At 41.8% G+C, this 22,132-nt stretch overlaps 1 protein-coding gene and 1 long non-coding RNA gene across 4 annotated transcripts in view; one reads left to right on the top strand and one right to left on the bottom strand.

The window, feature by feature from the left end:
• Window positions 1-4,881: 4,881 nt before the first annotated feature.
• Window positions 4,882-20,087, bottom strand: LOC127447391 (uncharacterized). Of its 3 annotated transcripts, none has more exons than XR_007898376.1 (8): window positions 20,035-20,087; window positions 18,851-18,946; window positions 11,744-11,883; window positions 11,441-11,577; window positions 10,210-10,303; window positions 8,715-10,124; window positions 8,254-8,583; window positions 4,882-7,208 (listed from the first exon to the last, which is right to left on the bottom strand). It is a non-coding gene; the product is annotated as an uncharacterized LOC127447391 (long non-coding RNA). The 3 variants fall into 3 exon arrangements; XR_007898375.1 differs by lacking the exon at window positions 4,882-7,208 and having other exon boundaries at window positions 7,283-8,583; window positions 8,715-8,838; window positions 8,920-10,124; XR_007898374.1 differs by lacking the exon at window positions 4,882-7,208 and having other exon boundaries at window positions 7,283-8,583.
• The window catches only part of LOC127447378 (dual specificity calcium/calmodulin-dependent 3',5'-cyclic nucleotide phosphodiesterase 1A-like), an 85,720-nt gene continuing 83,484 nt past the window's right edge, over window positions 19,897-22,132 (top strand). The window contains exon 1 of the mRNA XM_051709218.1: window positions 19,897-20,582. Within this exon, the coding sequence (XP_051565178.1) occupies window positions 20,476-20,582 (107 nt within the window). The 5' untranslated portion in view covers window positions 19,897-20,475. The remainder of the gene's footprint in view (window positions 20,583-22,132) is intronic.

The following is a 22,132-nucleotide window of genomic DNA, read 5'->3' as shown; positions in this document are numbered from 1 at the left end:
TGAGGGGCTGGAGGTTGGCTGGAGCACCCTCCTTTCAGGAGTGGTGCTCGGAGATGGGAAGGGTGTCGGCCTTTGAGGAAGTTACTTTCAGAGGAACGGGGAGGTATAAAGTGTTCATGGAGAAATGGGGCAGGTATTTGTCATTTGTGGATGTGTGATTATTGTTGTTGTGTTTTTTATTTTTTTATTTTATTTGTTTATTTATTTATTTTTCATGTATTTTTTTATGTGTGTGCATGTGTGTCTATGTCATTTAAGACCAGTATAAAATGATAAAAAAATAAATAAAAAAAAATTATTATGTTGCTGGGAGGGGGAGGAGTAATAGTTGGGGTTAAGTTTGATTCTATGTATATATGTTTTGTTCTATGAGGTACATTTATGTGAATTAATAAAAATTGTTAATCAGAAAAAATTCCAAGACACACTCTAACATTTATTCTTTATTTAAATGGTCAGCATTTGATGGATACTAAACATTACTGATGTTTATTTAGCTATTTATTTTATTTTAATTGATTCTTTATTTAAATGGTCAGCATTTGACTGATACTAAACAGTAATACTGATGTTTATTTAGCTATTTATTTTATTTTTATTTATTCTTTATTTTAATGGTCAGCCTTTGACTGATACAAAACATACAGTACTAATGTTAATTAAGCTATTTATTTTATTTTTATTTATTCTTTATTTTAATGGTCAGCATTTGACTGATACTAAACATACAGTACTGATTTTTATTTAACTATTTATTGTATATTTATTCTTTATTTAAATGGTCAGCAATTGACTGATACTAAACATACAGTACTGATTTTTATTTAGCTATTTATTGTATTTTTATTCTTTATTTAAATGGTCAGCAATTGAGTGATACTAAACATACAGTACTGATTTTTATTTTATTTTAATTATTCTTTATTTAAATGGTCAGCAATTGACTGATACTAAACATACAGTACTGATTTTTATTTAGCTATTTATTGTATTATTATTCTTTATTTAAATGGTCAGCAGTTGACTGATACTAAACATACAGTACTGATTTTTATTTTATTTTATTTATTTTATTTATTGTTTATTTAAATGGTCAGCAGTTAACTTATACTAAAGATACAGTACTGATGTTTATTAAGCTATTTATTGTATTTTTATTTATTCTTTATTTTCTTAGTGTTCATTTCTAGAATTTGTTGACAATGTATAATAATAATGTCAAATGTTCTTTGATAAAATTATTTGTTTAAGAAAGCAGCCTTCTGAGTACCTTTGCATAGTCATATCAGTGCAAAATCTGTGCACAATCTACATAGAAAAGGTCTGTTTTAATTCCAGCTCAAAAATGTAATATATCGGTCACCACATCGGTAATCGGTGAATTTTCCCTCTCTAAAATTGGTATCGGTCTCAAAAATCCCATATCGGTCGGGCTTTAATATGGTACCACTCTATCAAGGTTAAAAAGAACACTGTTTGTAGTGTTGAATTTACAGTGTTAATACAGCACCTTTAAGTGCTGAAAAATGACACTGAAGAGTAAAGTGTTACACACACTATTGTTGTACAAGTTTACACTATGGGGCATTTAACACCTCTGGTGTTGTTTTTATTCCTTTAGATTACTCTATAAGTGTTAAAGTATTCTTTTCATGCCAGATGTGTAGAGGTCAATCAGTTAGTCACATTCATGAGGTGTTGCCCAGAAATATAAAATAATTAATAAAATACATAAAATGATCAAATTTGTCCAGACATGAACAAATATGACCCCTAGATTTGAACAAGGTGCAGTAGGGTACAACAAACCAAAAGAAATGATTTGACCCATAGGACATCTACAAATCAAAAGGTTTGATCAATTCTGAAGGCATAAAGATGATCATCAAAACAAATAGTTTTGAGCTGTGACGCAACCAGTAACACACTTTCGTTTCTAACAACAATATCTTTGATTTTATAAAACACTGGCAAATCAGGGTCTACTTCACAAATAATTAAGGTAGACCGATATTCAGTTCCATTATACTTCACCCCTTTCACTGAGAGAACATTGGTTTGTTGAGGAATGTTCAATTTAGATGCAATCTGAACACTTTCGTTCAAGTCACTGAGATAGACTTTCCTGGTCCAAGCACTATTCTGTCATGGTTGAAGACTTCCCAGTTATATGCCATGCAATTCTTATGTTTTTTTTTTTTTTTTTTTTTTTGCAAGTGTCTGAGTGATGTTCTTGAAACTTGTTTGTTGTGTCTTGAAGAAATTGTGTTTGGATTCATATTGCATTGACCACATGTGAACAATAGGCCCAATATTTTGTTTACAGCATGGTTAATAAATCATTAAATTATGTTAAGGCAGTAGATTCTTGTCTGGAATTAAGCACTTAGTAAGGCCCTCAGTTAACATGGGAGAAAATACAGTGTTTACTATTTGTTGTAAAAGTAGTAGTAGCTGCCACTATTTATCATCTTGGGACACAATATCACCGAATATTAGTGGCACATTCTGGAGTTGACACCAACACTGTATTGTGGTTATGCCCAAATCATTGCTCTCATCATCCAGTTTTACAGCAGGAGGGTGATTTCTCCTCTCCATGTACCCATAATTAAATTAATGTAATTTGCCTTCTAACCCTTTTGCTGTAAAAAAAAAAATAAATTGGCTTGTACATAACGCAAAACAAGTTTTAATTCAAACTGTGCAACTCCCTCTAAAACATCATGCATTATGTCTACAGAAAAATTGTCTGATGTATTGAAGTACTGCAGAGTGTTTAACAAACATGTGCGTTTCAAACCACAAACATGAGGTAGTGTTGGGTTTGATTGTATAGCTTCACAGTGTTATAAGTGTGTCTCTTTCGTGCAAAAAGTTACATTTGGCTCATCTATACAGAACACAGTTTGATAATCTTTCTTTTCAGTAAAGCAAATCCTACAGCTATTCTGAGCACTAAAGGATTCAACAAATCCAAAAAGGCAATGTAAACCAAGATTATCTCCGGTTACTTGGACAATGCTGCCACGCTTATAACCACCAGGACCTTCTATTCCCCTGGTCTCAATGACTTTTATGTCATTGACACTAGGTTCCAATATAGGTTTTGGTGTCCTGAGCATGGAAAAGTGCACATAAAGGTATGTGTGAAAGATCCAAGTTTGTGGGCAATGGAGGAGTCAGGAGACAGCAAACAGTTGAGTATTTATTCTCTACACACACTTCAGATTAACAGAAAATAAGAAACGGCTCTCAGTGGCCAACTCAAACAGGGCTCTTCAATATAGGCAGTCTCTGTGTTTTGCTGCTGTTCCTTCAGACACCACTGCTCATAGCCACTCTCTCTCCCACTCTGACGTTCTGGCGAGCCTTATCAGGTCTCCTTCCGCCATCACTATAATGATAGACAGGTGTCAAAGTTATTACAGCCCAGGTGACGAGCCTTACCGCTTTCCGCAGACAGACACATGACCATGCCCCTCATGCCACATACCCCCACCGCCGACTCAGGATGGGGCAACATCCGGCCTGCCTACTCCCCCCCATTTCTGGAGAGAAAGTCAGCCACAACCATCTGCGCCCCCGGTCTGTGGATCACCTCGAATTTAAAGGGCTGAAGAGCCAGATACCAACAGGTGATCCACACGTTAGTAGTATCATGCGGTGGAGCCACTGCAGAGGAGTGTGATCGGAACAGAGGGTGCATGTAACAGCGGCTCGAATCTGTCCACTGGACCAGATCGGGAACCCCCTTTTTAGTAAAGTCAGTCAGTGGGCTGGTGACATCAGAATAATTAGGCACAAACCTCCAGTAGTAGCCAGCCAGCCCCAAAAACTGCCTTACCTCCTTTTTGGTCTTGGGCGTCGGGCAAGGTGCAATTGCTGCGGTTTTATTAACCTGTGGACGCACCTGCCCGTGACCCAAGTGGAACCCCAGATACCTAACTTCCACCTGCCCAATTGCACATTTCTTCGGGGTTGGCCGTTAGTCCCGCTTGTCGCAGCGCTCTCAGGACAGCCCTCTGATGTTGCATATGCCACCGGTAGTCATTACTATAAATGGTGATATTGTCTAAATATGCGGCAGCATATGCCGTATGCAGTCTGAGGATCTTGTCCATGAGGCGCTGAAACATGGCTGGGGCCCCAAACAAACCGAACGGAAGCGTCACAAAATGATATAATCTGAACGGTGTGGAAAGAGCCGTTTCTTCTTGGGATATTAGAGTTATTTGAATTTGGTTTGGGAGTCACCTCCGGCCTGAGCTCCGCCCTCTCCGGAACTACCGTCGCCAAGGCTACAGGTACCACCTCCCTCCACGGTTTGAGGAGGTTGAGGTGGTAGATTTGATGTGCCCCTCCCCTATTCGTTCGCCTAACCTCATAATCGAGATCTCCAACTCGTCGTGTGACTTCAAAGGGTCCTTGCCAGTTGGCGAGTAATTTGTAGCTTTGGAGTTTTGCTCTAAGGTCAAGAATGTATTGAATTTGATTTTTGCTATTTGAAGATCCTTCCTCCCAAGCCTCCCGTATGACACCTAGCACGCCGCGTGGCCGACGCACATACAGTAGCTCATATGGGGAAGACCCTGTGGAGACTTGCGGGACCTCTCCTACTGCAAACAGCAGGGGTTTGAGCCACTTATCCCAATTTTTAGCATCTTCGTGTACGAACTTACGAATCATGTTTTTCAAGTTCTTATTAAATCGTTCAACCAAGCCATCGGTTTGCAGGTGATAAATGCTGGTGCGAATCGATTTAATGCCTAATAATTTGTACAGTTCACGTAGGGAACCTGACATGAATATTGTGCCTTGATCAGTGAGGATTTCCTTTGGAATCCCCACTCGGGAGATAATTTTGAAGAGTGACTCCGCAACACTATGTGCTGAGATGTTGCGTATAGGCACTGCTTCCGGATATCACATTGCATAGTCCACCAGAATGAATACAAAGCGATGCCTGTGTGCAGTCCACTCTAATGGCCCGATGAGGTCCATGGCAATTCTCTCTAAGGAGATCTCGATCAATGGCTGAGGGCAAAATGGCGCTTTTGGGGTGGCCGTTGGGTTCACCAACTGACATTCACGACATGCCGCATGCTATTTATGTACATTGCCGTGAATGCCCAGCCAAAAAAAATGGGCCATTATACAGTTCAAAGTCTTTTCTTGACCTAAGTGACCAGCCATTGGGTTATAGCGAGCCGCCTGGAAGAGTGTTTCCTGACAGCTCTTTGGTACTAATAGCTGAGTTGTATTTTTTTTGGTCTGAGTGTCCTGCGTCACTCGATACAACCGCTTTAATAATAGAAAAGTATGGATATGTGAGCGCAACTTTAGGCTGCAGCTGTTGACCATCAGTTACTTTCACTTGGTCAAAGGCGTGCTTGAGGGACATCATGCGACTGCTCCAGAGGGAAATCCCCCTCAGAAAAGCCCCTGAGTACTGGAATTCCCTAGTCTGCATCATCATGATGCGGGGCCGCCATGGACAGCTCTGGCACCGCCTCTCCAGCCATAGCATTGCACGTCACACACCACGACACCACTTTGTAGGACCCATCCACACACATTACCCTCAATACATTTTAAAACCAGGCCAATTGGTTCCCAGAATTAATGGATGGGTTTAGGCCAGATTTAACCGCGGCCTCGACTCTATGCCTCTATACTCTTTTTCCCCTGAATTGTATCTCAGTGGTAACCACCGGATACTTGTCAATGTCACCATGCACACACCTCACCCTCACCTGTTTATTCTTACCCAGTGCCCCGCCTTGCACCAAGCATTGGTGGATAGAGGTTTGGGAACCACCCGAATCCACCAAAGCTTGATGTCTATCCCGTTTTACTCTTACTGGTATCTTATACGCCCCTGCCCAATCGGGGGCAACCTGTGGAGGGTCGGGGATCTGGATCGGTGTCCCCACCTCCATCACCGGATATCGATCCTGGCTATGCCTGGCTTCCCCACAGCTCCAACAGACCGGCCCAGGCTTTCCTTCCACACTCATGGGGGTGGTCTCGCCAACCTGGGGGGGGATAGCGGAGGGAGACAGGGGGAGTAGGAGGGACAGACAAGGTGAGGGGTCCCCTGGACTGGGGATGGGGTTTGGGCATGGCTCCTCCCCACTTCCGGGGAGCCCGAAATGGGCGGGACTGGGAGGGAAGGGGGGGGGGGGAGTGACACACAGGGGGTGCAGAGAGAGAAGAGGGAGAAGAAAAAGAACTATATCGCTGCTTCCTGGAAACGCCGCCATGTAGTCCTCTGCCAGCTGGACAGCCTCTTCCAGCGATGCCGGGCGGTGGCACTGGATCTACTCGGACATTCCTCGAGAAAGTTGGGAGACGAACTGCTCCAGTACCACCAGATCGACAACCTCCATGGTGCCGCGGGTTCCCTCAACCATTTCCGGCAGGCATCCCGGAGCTGTTGTGCAAAAGCGAACGGGCGGCTGTGCTTCCCAAAGCTCAGGGATCTAAAGAGCTGACGACTCTGCTTGGGGCTATGACCCACCCGTTGCTGGATGGCCTTCATTAGGTGTTGGTAGTCAAGGAGGCTGGTGGCGGGAAGTTGTTGTGCCGCAAGCTGCACCTCCCCGAGAGTAGGGGCCATAAGCGGACCGCCCACTGGTCAGGAGGCCACTTCCATACCTCTGCCGTCTTCTCGAACAAATCTAGGAAGTCATCATTCGGCCCCATCTTCATCAGGGCCATGGGTGGGGTGGGTTCTGGGGAGGTCATAGCGCCAGCCCCCTCTCTGGCGATCAGGCTCCGGAGCACCTGCCAGTCCTCCGCTTGTGCCTGGAGCAAGACTTGAAAATGCTGTTCCTGCCCCAGGCGTATATCCATGAGGGCTTGATGCTGATTTTGCTGGATGCTGACGAGGGTCTTGAAGACTTCGCCCAGCGGTACGGACATAACGGCGTTCTCCTCTAAAGCCAAGTTTCGGCACCACTGTGAAAGATCCAAGTTCGTGGGCAATGGAGGAGTGAGGAGACAGCAAACAGTTGAGTATTTATTCTCTACACACACTTCAGATTAACAGAAAATAAGAAATGGCTCTCAGTGGCCAGCTCAACCAGGGCTTTTCAATATAGGCAGTTTCAGTTTTGCTGCTGGTCCTTCAGACACTGCTCATAGCCACTCTCTCTCCCACTCTGACGTTCTGGCGAGCCTTATCAGGTCTCCATCTGCCATCACTATAATGAGAGACAGGTGTTAGAGTAATTACAGCCCAGGTGATGAGCCTTACCACTTTCCCTCTCCCGCAGACAGACACATGACCACGCCCCCCATGCCACAGTATGGGTGGGAAATTTCTCAAAGTAAAATATACACCGCCCAATTTGTGAATTCCCTTTTTTGACCCCAATGGATTGGCAGTCTTAAAATCATCGTAATACAGCTGAATTTGAAGTGCATTTTTTTTCAGTGGAAAACAAGGGATGACTCTTTATGTATAGTCTGTCTTCAACATCAAAGTAAATGCCATCTTTATTAGGTATACCTGACTTGAACCTGTGTGTGGTGTTTGGGTACATTAAAATGCTCTGTAAGGTTTGCAGAATTGGAAAATAGGCAAACTTATCAGACACCACAACTTGCTCATATGTGCCAGTAATCATGTTTTTTTTTTTTTGTTATCAAATCTGACCCCAAGTACTTTCTCCACAGGCTGGACAATTCCCCATTTTTTAGTAAAATATGAGTTTCGTTTAGATATGGAATTAAGTAAGATGAAAGGGTTTTCAATTTCTAGAAATGACGTCTGTGTTCTGTGAATATAAGCACTTTAGAGCCGTCTCTTTTACTTGATCCTGGATGTTTTGAACTATTTCTTCCATAGACATAACAAATGTATTAATAGTAGTGTGACTGACACCTGCAGCTTGCAATTATGCTATTGCTGATGCACACAAATCTGTGGTGTTTATGCTGGAAACTGGCAAAGAACTGTCATTTGAACATGTAGCCACATCAATATTACTTGGTTGCCCAACAACTTGAACAACAGCACCATCTTTAACATATACCAGAACTTCATTACTTTCTTCATGAACTCTATTCAAATGTTTGCGAAATCCTGAAAATGTACCAAATTCTAAACACCAACCTGCTTGACCACATTTTAGATGGAGTGATTTTCCAGGCAGCAGCCCATGAATTTACTTAAGATGTCAAACAAGCACATTTGTGTTCTCCAGGCAGCAAAAACAAACAAAACAAAGATTTTTTTTTACTCACAATCAACTCTAATTAATGCATGAATCTAGCTCTGAGCTCAGCAACTCTTGGACTCTCTTTGATCTTGCCAATGTCAATCTGAAAAACAGTTGTTTGTAGAACGTGTAGAATGTTGTGCAGCACTTTACTGTAAGATGCACCAAACACAAAGTGGGCCTTGAACAGTTCATCAAAGTCACCAAGACCACTCACAGACTTGCATGGTATGGTTTTCTTGTCGAGAATTATGTAGTATCCATGAATGCTGTTCTTCTTTGTCCCAATGGTGAGCATGTATTTCTGTGTGCTCACTTCAGTGGAATCAAGGTGTTCTTGTATGCTAGTCCCTGCCTAAAATAAAACAAGATAACACTCAAAGGTAGCTCTCCAATTGCTTCTCTACATTAGTTTTCCAAAATATAGTCAACCCAACTGGCAATATTTTGAGGCAGACAGGTAGTGACAGAAAAGTCCAAATTTACCTTTTTGAAGATTACTAGGTGTTTCTCAGCTTGAGATGTGGACATCTTTCCAGGTCTCTTGCAGCCTTGTGGTGATGGTGGAATCGAATGAAGAGAAGAACTGAAGCAAGATCGCTGCCCCATCCTAAATAACAGATATGGCAACTGCAGAAAAAAATACATGGACATGTCTACATAATCTTATTATAAACTCCACTAGTCTAACCTGATATCAACTGTTTCATCCTCCTTCACAGCTGATTCTAATCAGGTCCTGAAAGTCTTGGGAGAAGTGAAGACCTTTGCTTTGTTGAATGACTTTCTGTATAAATGTAGTTGGCCACCTTTCCTAGAACTTAGCTGATGTCTTCTCACCAAAAATCAAAACAAAATCCAGCTCAATCTGAATAAACCATCAAAGCAGACAAACACTTGTGTGAGTCCATTTACTTCAAAAGGAATATTCTGGGTTCGATAGAAGTTGAGCACAATCAACAGCAATTGTGGAATTGTTATTTCCCACAAAAATGAATTTTGCCTGGTTCCTCTTGTTCTTTAATACAAGAAAACATCTAGGTTACAATGAGACATTCACAATGGAAGTGAATGGGGCCAAAAGTATAACCAGATGTAAACAATATGTTTGTCAACGATTATAGTTTGATAACTATACGCTTACTAAATTTCTGTGAAGTTTTTTTTTTTTTTTACAACTTTGTTGTCATGAAGATATAACATTGTAAACCCTACAACGACCATAAAAATGATGATTTAAACAACTTTACAGCTCGAATAACCTGAGTTTTAACAGTAGAATTAATGTAAGGCCTTTTGTAAAATTACAACATTCACATTTCTGCCTTTAAACAACCAAAAATTGGTACTATTCACTGTGAACATGATTTTTTTTTTTTTTTTTTTTTTTTTTTAGAAAAAGAGAGATAGGTTGATATTATTTCTATGGTAATCAACATTATGCCACAAATGCTGTCAATTAAGCTTAACTTGCATTAAACCCGGAGTATTCCTTTAACCCTAACCGATGATAAAAGGAATAAAACATCCAAAAATGAAAATTCTCTTTTATCATATTTATCACCCAATTAATATGTTGTTTTACCAGGGCTTTAATATCCAAGAAACATGGAAATTAATTCAGCACATCAGTGCATCTGCATGGGTCATGAATCATCTTGCAACGTTATGAAATGTCTCCCTCATTTTGACCTTTACTGTGTCCACCTCTGATGTATGTTTCATTAGTGAAACTGCTTCCCTACACTGTTCTTCTGTCAGAATAACCTCAGTGCTGGATGAAGCCTCTCTCTCTGCAGTTGGGCCACCACGGTTCTCTGGTGCACTGTTCCTCTGAATGTTCTTTATTTTCCAAGTCAAGTAACCTTGTCCACTTTGAGGGTCATAATAATGTTCCTTCGGAAAACAAAAATGTTTTCAGTAATACAAAATTCACCAAATACCCCATAACTAGAGTTTAACAAAAAATATTTTCACTTACATATCTATTCTTTGTGTAGGGATCCCGAAGATTTGGAAACAGGGCTACAATTCCTTGGGCATACAATTCTCTGATGCGTTTGGGTGGAGATGTGCTGTCAAAATTAAATGGTTAAACATTGGAATATGAATTTAAGCATGTCTGCAAATTTCTTTGATATACAGGGTTCCCACATATTTTGACCAATGAATTTACGTGATCTATAGTCATTTGTGATTACTGGGGGATTACCGGTACTAGGGATTAAAAAACAAAAAACCTTTGCTGAACATAACAAAAATAAATAAATAAATAAATAATGTATATTGATTATAGACATTGTCACATCTCTTAGTTAAGATTTTAAAGGAATAGTTCATCCAAAAATGAAAATTCTCTCATTATTCACTTACCCTGAGGCCATCCCAGATGTGTATGTCTTTCTTTCTTCAGCACAACACAGATTAAGATTTTTGGAAGACAGAGCTCTGTCAGGTCCTTATAATGGAAGTACATGGGTGCCAGCACTTTGACGGCCAAAAGTCACATTTAGGCAGCATAAAAATAATCCATGCAACTCCAGTCAATCAATTGACGTCTTTTGCAGCATATCGATACATTTGTGTAAAAAATAAATCGCTAATTAAAACATTATTAACTTTAAAAAGTGCTTCCTCCCAGCAGTTAACGCATCACGTAGCTGTTGCGTGACGTAAGTGCGTCGATGAGTTCACGTGAGAATTCGGAAGCAGCACTTGTTTACAACAGAAGAACAAATGTAACACGAGTGTTCGGCCATTTCAAACAGCATCAGAGCCCTGGACGGAAGTGCCGATTTAAAGTTAAAAACGTTGTAATTATCAACTTGTTTCTTAGATAAACCTATCGATTTGCTTCAGAAGACATTAATTGATCAACTGGAGTCGCATGGATTACTTTTATACTGCCTAAATGTGACTTTGGGACTGTAAAAGTGCTGGCACCCGTGCACTTGCATTGACAGAGCTTTATCTTTTTCTAAAAATCTTAATTTGTGTTCTGCTGAAGAAAGACAGTCATATATATCTGGGATGGCATCAGGGTAAATTAATAATGAGAGAATTTAAACTATTCCTTTAATAACTTCAGTGTTTTTTTTTTTCAGGCCTGGAAATCACAAAATGTAACATTTCCTGATATTTTTTTAGGTTTTCCAGGATTTTTTTAGGGGACTCCAGGATATATAATACAGAATACTTGAAATAAGTGTTACCTATGCTTTTCAGACATATCTGCAGTAAGACTTGTGATAATCTTTCTCCTGGTGCTGTCAGTCAGGCTTTTGGTTTTGTTGTATTCCCTGATGATTGCATCCCCACCAGGTTTAGTCTGCAGGATTTTTTGGACCAGCTACAAACAGTTACATAGTACAATCAACAACAACCATATCCCTCTCAGGAACCATTCTGTTAACATGATTATGTGGTCACACAGTTAAGTTTTTCATTTTTCAAAGTCACGTTTTAAAATTTGTATTGCATATAAAATAATTTATAATGCACAGACACAGACTCACAATTCTGGCTTTATCTTCAGCTCTCTGTTGCTTTCTTGGAGGGCTTCCATCATTCAGAAGAACAGTGTCATCAGATTCATAGTTTGGAACCTCAATTGAGTTTTCTTCACTTACAGACACTGAAGGGGCCTGGGCCAATTCTATTGAAAAAGAATTAAAAAAATATTTCTGTTGAGACTAATTTTTCTGAAATTCAGTAGTGCACTTCAATTTAAATTAAGACTGTCAGTATGGTCAAATAATTGTGATTACTCAATTTAGAATATGCTGAAATTTGTCTATAAAGCATGGGTGTCAAATTGTAGGATTATTTATATTCGCTTGCCCTTCATTTTAGGATCAGTTAAATTACTGTTAAAGTTAATAGCCACAAAACCTTGTGCAGCACTCATGTGGAGGACTCAAACACACCAAGCATATATTTACTCTGAATATTAAATATAATTATATAATTTTAATGAGTATGCTTATGAAATGAGTAATGTGAGTTATAATACATCTTAATATGATCTTAGTGTACTATATTAGAATATATTTATGCCATGTTTAGAATTTAATTTACCATTTATTTATTCAGGTTAATTATAATGTGTACAGAATATACAGATACATACAGACATATCTTTCTCCATTAAAACTTAACTTTGTAAATCTGGAAATATGTAGGATGTTATCTTGACCTGAAATAACATACAGTGTGAATTGATCAAAGGGATTGATTTCGGGGTGCCTGTGTAACTCAGCAAGTAAAGATGCTGACTTCCACACCTGGAGTCACAAGTTTAAATCCAGGGCGTGCTGATTGACTCAATTGGCCCAGTTGCTAGGGTGGGTAGAGTCATGTTGGGTTAACCTCCTCGTGGTCGCTATAATGTGGTTCTTGCTCTCAGTGGGGCATGTGGTGAGTTGTGCGTGGATGCCGTGGAGAATAGCGTGAGCCTCCACACATGGTAACGCGCTCAACAAGCCACGTGATAAGATGTGTGCATTGACTGTCTCATACACGGAGTCCACGGATTCGTCCTCCACCACCTGGATTGAGGCGAGTCACTACACCACCATGAGGACCTAGAGCGCATTGGGAATTGGGCATACCAAATTGGGAAGTAAAGGGTTGATTTCAGGCGAATGTACAGTTCTCTTACGATTCAGTACACTTGACATTGAGTTTATTAACACATATGGGGAAGGGGAGTGCCTTCCACACAACCTAGTTGAAACCTCTCTACAATTACGCCAATATTCTAATATTGGCTTTGGTGTTTGAGCTCCGCCCATTTTGGCACGAAGCTGTCTGCTATAAAAGCAGATGCACAAACACCATTTCCTCAGAATTTCTTCCTTCAAGACAGCAATCATCTCTTGTCTAGAAGCCCTCTACCTTCACTGTCGATATACACGAGTCAGCAGGCAGAATCTTCACGGGAAGACTTTTCGCTCCCCTGCAGTTCTCCCGTGAACATCACACCGCCTCGCCGCTTGACGCTTCGCTGGTGAACAGGCCTCAGCATCCTGATTCCTCGCAGCACTTCGGCAGGGTTTGTGCATACTTACAAAGCAATTGTATATTGTATATTGTATTTTGTGTGTAAAAATATATATTTATTTATATATTTATATATCTAAAAGAGCCACTTACATGTTTGCGTCTTTTTAAAGATGTCGTTCCGTAAGTGTTCCTTGTGCGAGAGACACATCCCGCCATCAGATCAGCATGAGAGCTGCGTTTACTGTCTGGGCCATGCCCGTGCAGAGTCATGGAGACAGACTGTCCTCACTGTGAAGTCTCAAGATGCTTTGCTCGCGAATTGCCCTCCCACACGCCTCCTCTGTGATACCCGAGGATTCACACGAGGAGGCATGGTGGGGCTGTGAGGTCGAGCAGGATGACTTTGAGGTGGTCCTCATTGCGGCACACGCCCTGCGAGCCCCTCGTTCACTACAAAGCGCATGTTTTCCAATACACTATGTGCGAGACGAGCTCTGGCCTTCTGAAAGAGTGGATAATAATGATGATATAATGTCTCTCGCTGCATCAGGCGAGTGGTCAATGGATGATGCTGCTGCCCCTCCCCCCAGTGAGGGTGAGGAACGTGCACGTACCACTGACAGGGAGATGCTCCGTGTCCTTACAAGTCAGTCGAAGAGCTTCACCTTGAGTGGTCTCCCCCAGAGGAACCTGAACAGTCTCGTCACGATGAAAGATTCCTGCAGTCCGGACGCTGTCAAATGACACAATCTGCCGCATTCTTCCCCGAAGTTCATAACGAACTGTCTAAGTCCTGGCGCTCTCGCACAGTGACGCCATTCTCTCTAATGTGGATCACGGGGAAGAAAACAGTTATATCCAACTACCCCCTGTGGAGGAGGCGGTAGTAGCACACCTCTGCCCAGTGAGTAACAGGCCGTGGAAATCACGGCCCATACATCCTTCCAAACCATGTCGACAAACGTCCGCACTGGCGGGAAAAGCTTACTCAAAGGCAGGACAAGCTGGATCAGCACTCCACACAATGCTGGTGCTCCAGGTATTTCAAGCCAAGCTCCTCAAGCAAATAAATGAGCATGGCTTCGATCCAGAGACATTCAAAGCTCGCGGTTTCCTCCGGGTCTGTTCCAAAAAAGGCTCGATTGGAGACACAAAACACTGTTCCCTATCTCCCCACTACTGTTTGTCGGGAAAGGAATATTGTTGTTCACCATATTGTTCAAAATGTTGTTTTTGTGTCTTGCACTCAAATAAATGCAATAAAAAATACAATAAGTGCAAAAAAGAATACAGCATTCGTTGCAAATGCATGAGATGCTCACATGTTCTCAATAAAGAGCCCTTTTCCTCTTCAAAGCACACACATTATGCGCAACCGCTTCCCTATAGCGAGCGACGCATTATATCATACGGTAAACAAATCAAATTGCCCTCTGTACCGTTACGCAGACATGTGGCGAGCCCTAACGTGTATTTCAGAATGGGTGGATAATACGATCAAACATGGTTATATGATCTAATTTGCATGCCGGCCACCCAGTTTCAATGGTGTTCTGTCTTCTACGGTTCCGTCCAAAGACGCATCAGTGCTACGAGCCGAAATACACAATCTCCTCGTGAAAAGCGCAATAGAGATTGTGCCAAATTGTCAAACCCAAAAAGGGTTTTACAGCCGTTATTTTCTTGTCCCAAAGAAAGACAGCGGGCTTTGGCCGATCCTGGATCTGAGACATTTAAATCACGCACTCACAAAGCACCCATTCAAAATGATTGGTAAGGAATGGATCTTATCTTATGTATGCCCAGACGATTGGTTTGCATCGATAGATCTGAAGGATGCATACTTTCATATCCAAATTGTACGACATTACAGGATGTTTTTGAGATTTGCGTTAAAGGGAACAGCGTATCAATTCAAAGTCCTGCCCTTCGGACTGTCTCTGCTTCCTCGCACATTCACAAAGTGCATCGATGTGGTTGTCGCCCCTCTGAGACTGAGTGGCATGTGCATCTTGAACTACCTCGACGATTGGCTGTTACTGCCGCAATCAGAGGCTCTGTTATGCCAGCACAGAGACTTACTGCTTCAACATCTAAACAGCTTGGGCCTCAATGTGACCTGGGCGAAGAGCACGCTCTCCCCAACCCTTTTTGGGAGTCCGCCTCGACTCCATGAGCACCTCACGAGCGAGCGTGTTCAGGCCATTCTACAGTGTCTGTCTCAGTTCAAACTGGGGAGAACACTTCCACTGAAGTTGTTTCAGAAAGCATTGGGATTTATGGCGGTGGCGTCCGTCATCATTCCATTAGGTATCTTACACATGAGAACTCTTCAGTGCTGGCTGAAGCGCTGTGTGCCACGACATGCTTGGCACCAAGGATGCATGCACATTACTATATCCCGCCGCTGTATAGCTGCTTTAGCACCATGGGCAGCTCCTGTGTTTTACCAGTGAGGTGTCGTGCTGGGGCAAGTTGTCAGGTGGAAAGTGGTGACTGTGGATGCTTCCAACACAGTTTGGGGGGCAGTGTGCAATGTACGCCTGACTTTCAGCTCCTGGACAGGGGCGAAGAAAGCGTGACATAAACCACCTAGAGCTATCGGCTGTATTTATAGCCTTAAAGGCTTTTCAGTCAGAAATAGCGAACTGTTATGTCCTGGTTCGCTCAGACAACATGACAGTTGTGGCATATATAAACCAACAAGGCGGAATTCATTCACCACCATGTTGAGACTGACGTGTCACCTCCTCCTATGGAGCAAGCGTCATCTCATCTCCCTGAGAGCAACATATGTCCGAGGCCACCTGAATTACACCGTGGACCTACTGTCACGCCAATGGGTTAGACTGAGTGAATGGAGACTTCATCCTCAAACTGTATTGAGGACTTGGGAAATATTCGGCAAAGCAGAAATCGATGTATTTGCCTCAGTGGGGAATTCCCACTGTCCCCTCTGGTACTCGAAGTCACAAGCCCCACTGTTAGCAGATGCAATGGCACACAAATGGCTGGCGAAACACAAATATGCGTTTCCCCCGGTATGCCTGATTCACTCATATGCAAAGTCTGAGAGGACATGGAAAAAGTTCTATTGGTTGCGCCGAAATGGCCCAACCAGCCATGGTTTCCGGAAATGATAGAGATGCTGTACAGCTCGCCATGGGAAATACTGCTGAGGAGGGATCTCCTCTCTCAGGAGCAAGGCACAGTCTGGCATCCCCAGCCCCAGCTGTGGAACCTGCATGTGTGGCCCCTGAACAGAGCATGTTAAATGTGCCAGAACTGACACATTCAGTCATGAACACCATTTTACAGGCCAGAATGCCATCCACGAGACGCCTCTATGCGCTAAAATGGAAGGTGTTCACTGATTGGTGTCTCTCACATGGCAAAGACCCAGTAAACCGCCGTATACATGAAATTCTCATATTTCTTCAAGAGCGATTAGACGCAGGACTCACTCTGTCAATGCTCAAATGAATTTGGCAACTATATCTGCGTATCACGCACATGAAGCCAGCGCCTCTATAGGCAAGCATGATTTAATCATAAACTTCCTTAAAGGAGCAAGATGATTAAACCCACCTCGGCCATCTACAATCCTGACTTGGGACATAACTTTAGTCCTAAAAGCTCTCGCAGGAACCCCCTTTGAGATTTGCGCATGCTCTCCATTAAGATCGCACTACTGCTGGCTCTGGCCAGCACTATCAATCGACAATTCATGTCTGGAGTTTGGACCTGGTATTTCAAGAGCCATGGTCAAACCCAGAGAAAGCTATGTGCCTAAGGTCCTAACCACGCCCTTCAGAGCGCATGTGGTTCACCTTCAAGCCTTCTTCCCTCCTCCATTTAATTCAGATAAGGAACAATCATTGCATTTGATATGCCTTGTGCGGGCACTACAGACATACGTTGAGTGTACACGCCAGTTCAGACTGTCTGATCAGCTCTTTGTATGCTATGGAGGATGCACAAAAGGAATGTCCATCTCTAAGCAAAGACTTTCTAACTGGATTGTTGATGCAATTGCCCTGGCTTATGAGTCCCAGGGTAAGACTTGCTAAATTGGTGTTAAAGCACACTCAACTAGAGGCATGGTCTTCTCATGGGCATGGACAAATTGTGTGTCCTTACAGGACATATGTTTTGCAGCAGGATGGTCCTCTCAAAACACATTCGCAAGGTTTTACAACCTAGATGTAACGTCTCTCTCTTCACAAGTCTTCTCTGTTTAGAGCGCTTGCTATCCGTTGGCCAAATATATTTACCACACTACAAGACTACAAGAGGTACGAGTGATGTGCTCTTGTTCTCAGTCAAAAATTGTGAGGAAATGGTGTTTGTGCACCTGCTTTTATAGCAGACAGCTCTGCGCCAAAACTGGTGGGACTCAAACACCATAGGCAATATTAGAATATTGCTGTTATTGTAGAGAGGTTTCAACTAGGTCGTGTGGAAGGCGCTCCCCTTCTCCATATGCATTAATAAATGCAATGTCTCGTTCCCTTCGTCCCAGGGAACCAAGGTTACGTACATAACCAAGATGTATTATTGGAAGACTGACGGATGAACAGTTTAGCTTCAACACACTTTCACGATGTTTGCATGCACGTAATTGTTATATAAGAAAATTCGATGGTAGAGTGGCTGTGTCAAGGACGCGGGTATGACGACATGACAGACATGATATTCAGCGCAAAAGGCATGCAACACGCAAAAGAAAATATGCAATGCACATTTTAGCTTTGGCCGTTTTTTTACGTATTTTAATTTCAGATTTCTGCGTGTGTTCACGCAACCTGCTTGCATGATTACTGAACAAATTTATGCGGAAATTGGTTGATTGACAATCAAACGATGAATCATAAACATGATCTAATAATACTGATATAAATAGACTTATTAATTACTCATGATCTAAATACACTTATTTTCACATTCAAAACGTAATATGTTCCATTATCATGGATTTAATTCAGAGTTCTACACTTCTCCACCCCAGTCAGAGCACAAAGACTGCACTTTAATGTCTAATTTGTTAAATGCGTCACAAAAAACTCAAATGTTAATGTGTGAATGTTTGACGGTCCTACTTTTACCATTTGTAATGCACTGACACAAAAGTAATGTCACACTAATGCTTTCAAAATAAAAATAAAATTACTATTTGACAAATTCTCTAATCTGAGCTGAAAAACACCAAAATTTGGCTGCTTCAGGACCTCCTCGAAAACATCCTCATCAACTTCAGTGCCAGACTCATCGTATAGTCTGGCCTCGGCATGATTGGAGGCGGGAATGTCGAATTCCACAAAGGATAAGAACAAACCAACACTAAATGCCACCTAAATTGTCAGCACACTACTACATATTTATTTTGCAAGTAAAATTACCTTCGTCCAGAAAATCAGAAAGTTTCAAATTGGCGTGAGAAATTTTCACATACTTCTGTTCATCTCTGAACTTAACTTTAACGAGCATCCTTAATCCTGACAAAAGCATGCGCTGTTAGTTATTTCTAAACATGTTCGACACCATTTATATTTCTGACTTTAGTAATTAAATTAATATTTTGCATCAAATTTTAGAGAGAGAAAAGTAATTAAACGTACCTTCTTGGTTGCATGAAGACAAAATGGCGTCGTCCTCTTGCAAGGCAAGCAGTCATCGAGGGGCGGAGTCAAGACAATTTGGCATTCTCATCAACACTGCAGATTATAAATTCAACTCTTTGGGAATGAATAACATTTAACTCTGCAATTTTTACACTACTGATTTTACTGTGTAATTTCACAGGCAATTTCCATTTTCTTCTGTGCTAAAATGAACTAATAGAACAATTCACCATTTTGTTCCTATGTTAATGGAGCAATGATTAAGCTGTTTTACATTATAGAGTGTAATCCAATAGACCACTAACCCCTAAGAAGCAATCATTAGAATTGAGTCTATTCATGCCCCGAATGCCCCGTAGGCAGCAGATGATGTGCTCTTCCCCCTAATAAAAGAAAATCAGCCATGCCTGGCTGCAACACAACCAAAACAATCCCACAATCCTGTCTTCCATTTCCTTCTTATTTACACAAACGAGATTTGTCTGATACAGGGGTGCAGCTTTATTAAGGAATCCAATGATAAGACGGGTGCATGTTTGCTGATTTGTTCTCCAGGGAAAACCATTCACAGGCTCTCCGAGTGTGTGTCTTCCTTATCAACCATTTTGTACTTCACAAACAGTCATGAAATTTCTATCAGTGTGCTGCGTCTTGCAGCTACAGTGGAATGAGAGGATTAGAGCGCAATGAAACCAGGCTGTCGAGCGCATGATGCAGGCGCGTAGGTTAATTTTATTAGCACGCCAACCTGGGACAAGGATCGAGGAGCTTTTTAGTCACCCAGTACGCATCACTAGAGGGACGCCGAGGTAAAAAACTTCATGGAGCTGGCTTTGCAATGCATCAACCATTGTTTCCTCTAAACAAGGATGTTTTCTTAAAGCGGACATGTGCTGTTGGACGGCAGGTAATTCTTGGGCCCCTGCTGGGCAGTGTAATGATGCTGGCGAGGATGTGATTGTGTCTGCTCTTTTTCCCTTTCGGAGAGCTTCTTTTCTGCATCTGGAGTGAAGAGGAGGGGGGAGCAGCCGGGAAACCAACGATCTGCCTACGTTGTTCCATCTGCTGCCTGCGGATTCCATCCAAAGGGTGATACTTGTGAGGCACACAGGTGCCCGTTGCTTTCAAGTGGCGGTCATGAAGGTGTGTGTATGTGTATTCACAGAGATTTAAATACCTACCTCCTGCACGAGATTAAAGATGTGAAGAGGAGACGGCACTGCCTACATCACAGATTGATTGAAAGGCTGAGAATAGAGAGAGAATAACAGGGTGAACGGATGAGTATGCACACAATTTAAGCAGAGAGGGAGAGAATGAGGTAGTTGGAAAATTGTCAGATTCCTTTCAGAACGAGAGCGAGAGAGAAAGAGAGAGAGAGAGATTTGTGTGACGTGTGTGACCGTGTTCTCTCAGTTCGAAGCAGAGAGACAGGTCTGCATGCTGACACTCACTCTAGCGGGCTGATGCACTCTGGAAGTGAGCGCAGGACCCTCTGGGAGACGTGTACAGCTCGAGGTGCCAGAGATGATTTGAAAACCTGGAGGTTTGCGCTACACATGCTGAACTGCATACCTGCATATTCCTCTGCGTCTTAGAGCACTCCACACACACGTGCAGACATGCAAACCATGGATTCTCTGCCCAATGATACAGATGGATTGGAGAACTCCTTGAAGAACTCGAAGTGTGAGCAGACGGAGAAGATGTGGATAAGGTTTAAAGGAATGTAAGTGATTTCATTCTTGTTTCATACTCTTTCATCAGCACTGAGGTTGACTGGTGGCAAGAGAGGGATCCGTTTAAATGCAATACGTTTGTGTTCACTGTACGAGTGGTTGAATCTTGACTTGTGGGTCAGCAAGTGTGTGAATGTAATACTAATGTGACTGTCAACCCTAATAAAGGGATGTGTGTGATGATGAATTTGGTCAATGAATTCAAAACAGTCTTGCAGTGTTGTGGGTTAGCTGTGTTTGGATTTTGTAATTTTATATTGATTTCTAGTCTAGTAAAACTTGCAACCACAATTCAAACATCCTTTGTGGATATTTGTTTTTTATTGTTGATATTGTACAATGTATAAAATTATGACTTATTTATTCAGTAAAAACACGACTAGTATTACACATGCTGTATAATGTAACTTGATTATATTTGGCAAATGTAAAGTTACTATAATGTGTACCTTTCCCACAACTGTGTTTGGTTCCTCCCAAGGTTTTTCTCACCTAAACATCTTATGGAGTTTTTTTTTTTTTTTTTTGCCTTTGTAGCATTTGGTTTGCACACTGGGGCAAATTGTTAAAACAAATTGTATTGTGAAGTGTGCTATATAGTAGGGCTGGGAATTGCCACAGACCTCCCTATTCGATATTACAACGATATTTAGTCACCGATTTGATATATAGTGCAATTCTGTAAGTATTGCTAGTTTATGTTATATTTACCTGTGTTAACCCTCCTTTTTTAGAAAAAATGTTTATTGAAGAACACTTGTGTCTGACATGACAGTTCTTTCACTCTGTAATACAGAAATTGCAGGTAAAAGGTAGGGATGTGCAAAATTACGAATTTTCATAATCGATTAGTCAATGCGTAGTCTGAGCTATTTAGTTGATAACACTGTGTAACAATTTTTTTTTTCCTCCTTTGTAGTAAGTGTTATTTCCTAATTGCTTATGCCTCAAAAGTATAAAAAAATGGCTATTATTCCCCACAAACTTTGCTTTTGTAACCAGGAAAGTGATATTTTGAAATGTACCTATTTCCAATGAGAAAACGGGCGAATCTGTGTCTTTTCGTTGACATAAATTCAGAAAAAAACAACATATGAATCCAAATTAACGTATTTATACTAAAGTAATATTCAAAGCCGTGCTGGTTCATAATGGTAACAAGTACCCATCTCTTCCCCTGGCTCACTCGGTGCACCTCAGAGAGGATTACAACAGCATCAAGACCTTGCTGGACGCCGTGAAGTATGATGAGTATGGCTGGGAAGTCATAGGAGACTTCAAAATGGTGGCATTCCTGATGGGTCTCCAAGGCGGTTTTACCAAGTTTCCCTGCTATCTTTGCCTTTGGGACAGCAGGGACACCAAGGTGCACCTCCACAGGCGGGATTGGCCACAGCGGACCGAGTTCTCTGTGGGGAGGAACAACGTCAAGTGGGAGCCACTGGTGGACCCCTGGAAGGTGCTGATGCCACCACTGCACATCAAATTGGGCCTTATGAAACAATTTGTCAGAGCTCTAGATAAGGAGTCAGCAGCCTTC

The sequence above is a fragment of the Myxocyprinus asiaticus genome, chromosome 10, assembly GCF_019703515.2.
Source record: "Myxocyprinus asiaticus isolate MX2 ecotype Aquarium Trade chromosome 10, UBuf_Myxa_2, whole genome shotgun sequence".
Classification (NCBI taxonomy): Eukaryota; Metazoa; Chordata; class Actinopteri; order Cypriniformes; family Catostomidae; genus Myxocyprinus; species Myxocyprinus asiaticus.
Note: the sequence above shows the minus strand (reverse complement) of the source record. Positions and strands in the feature narration are given on the sequence as shown.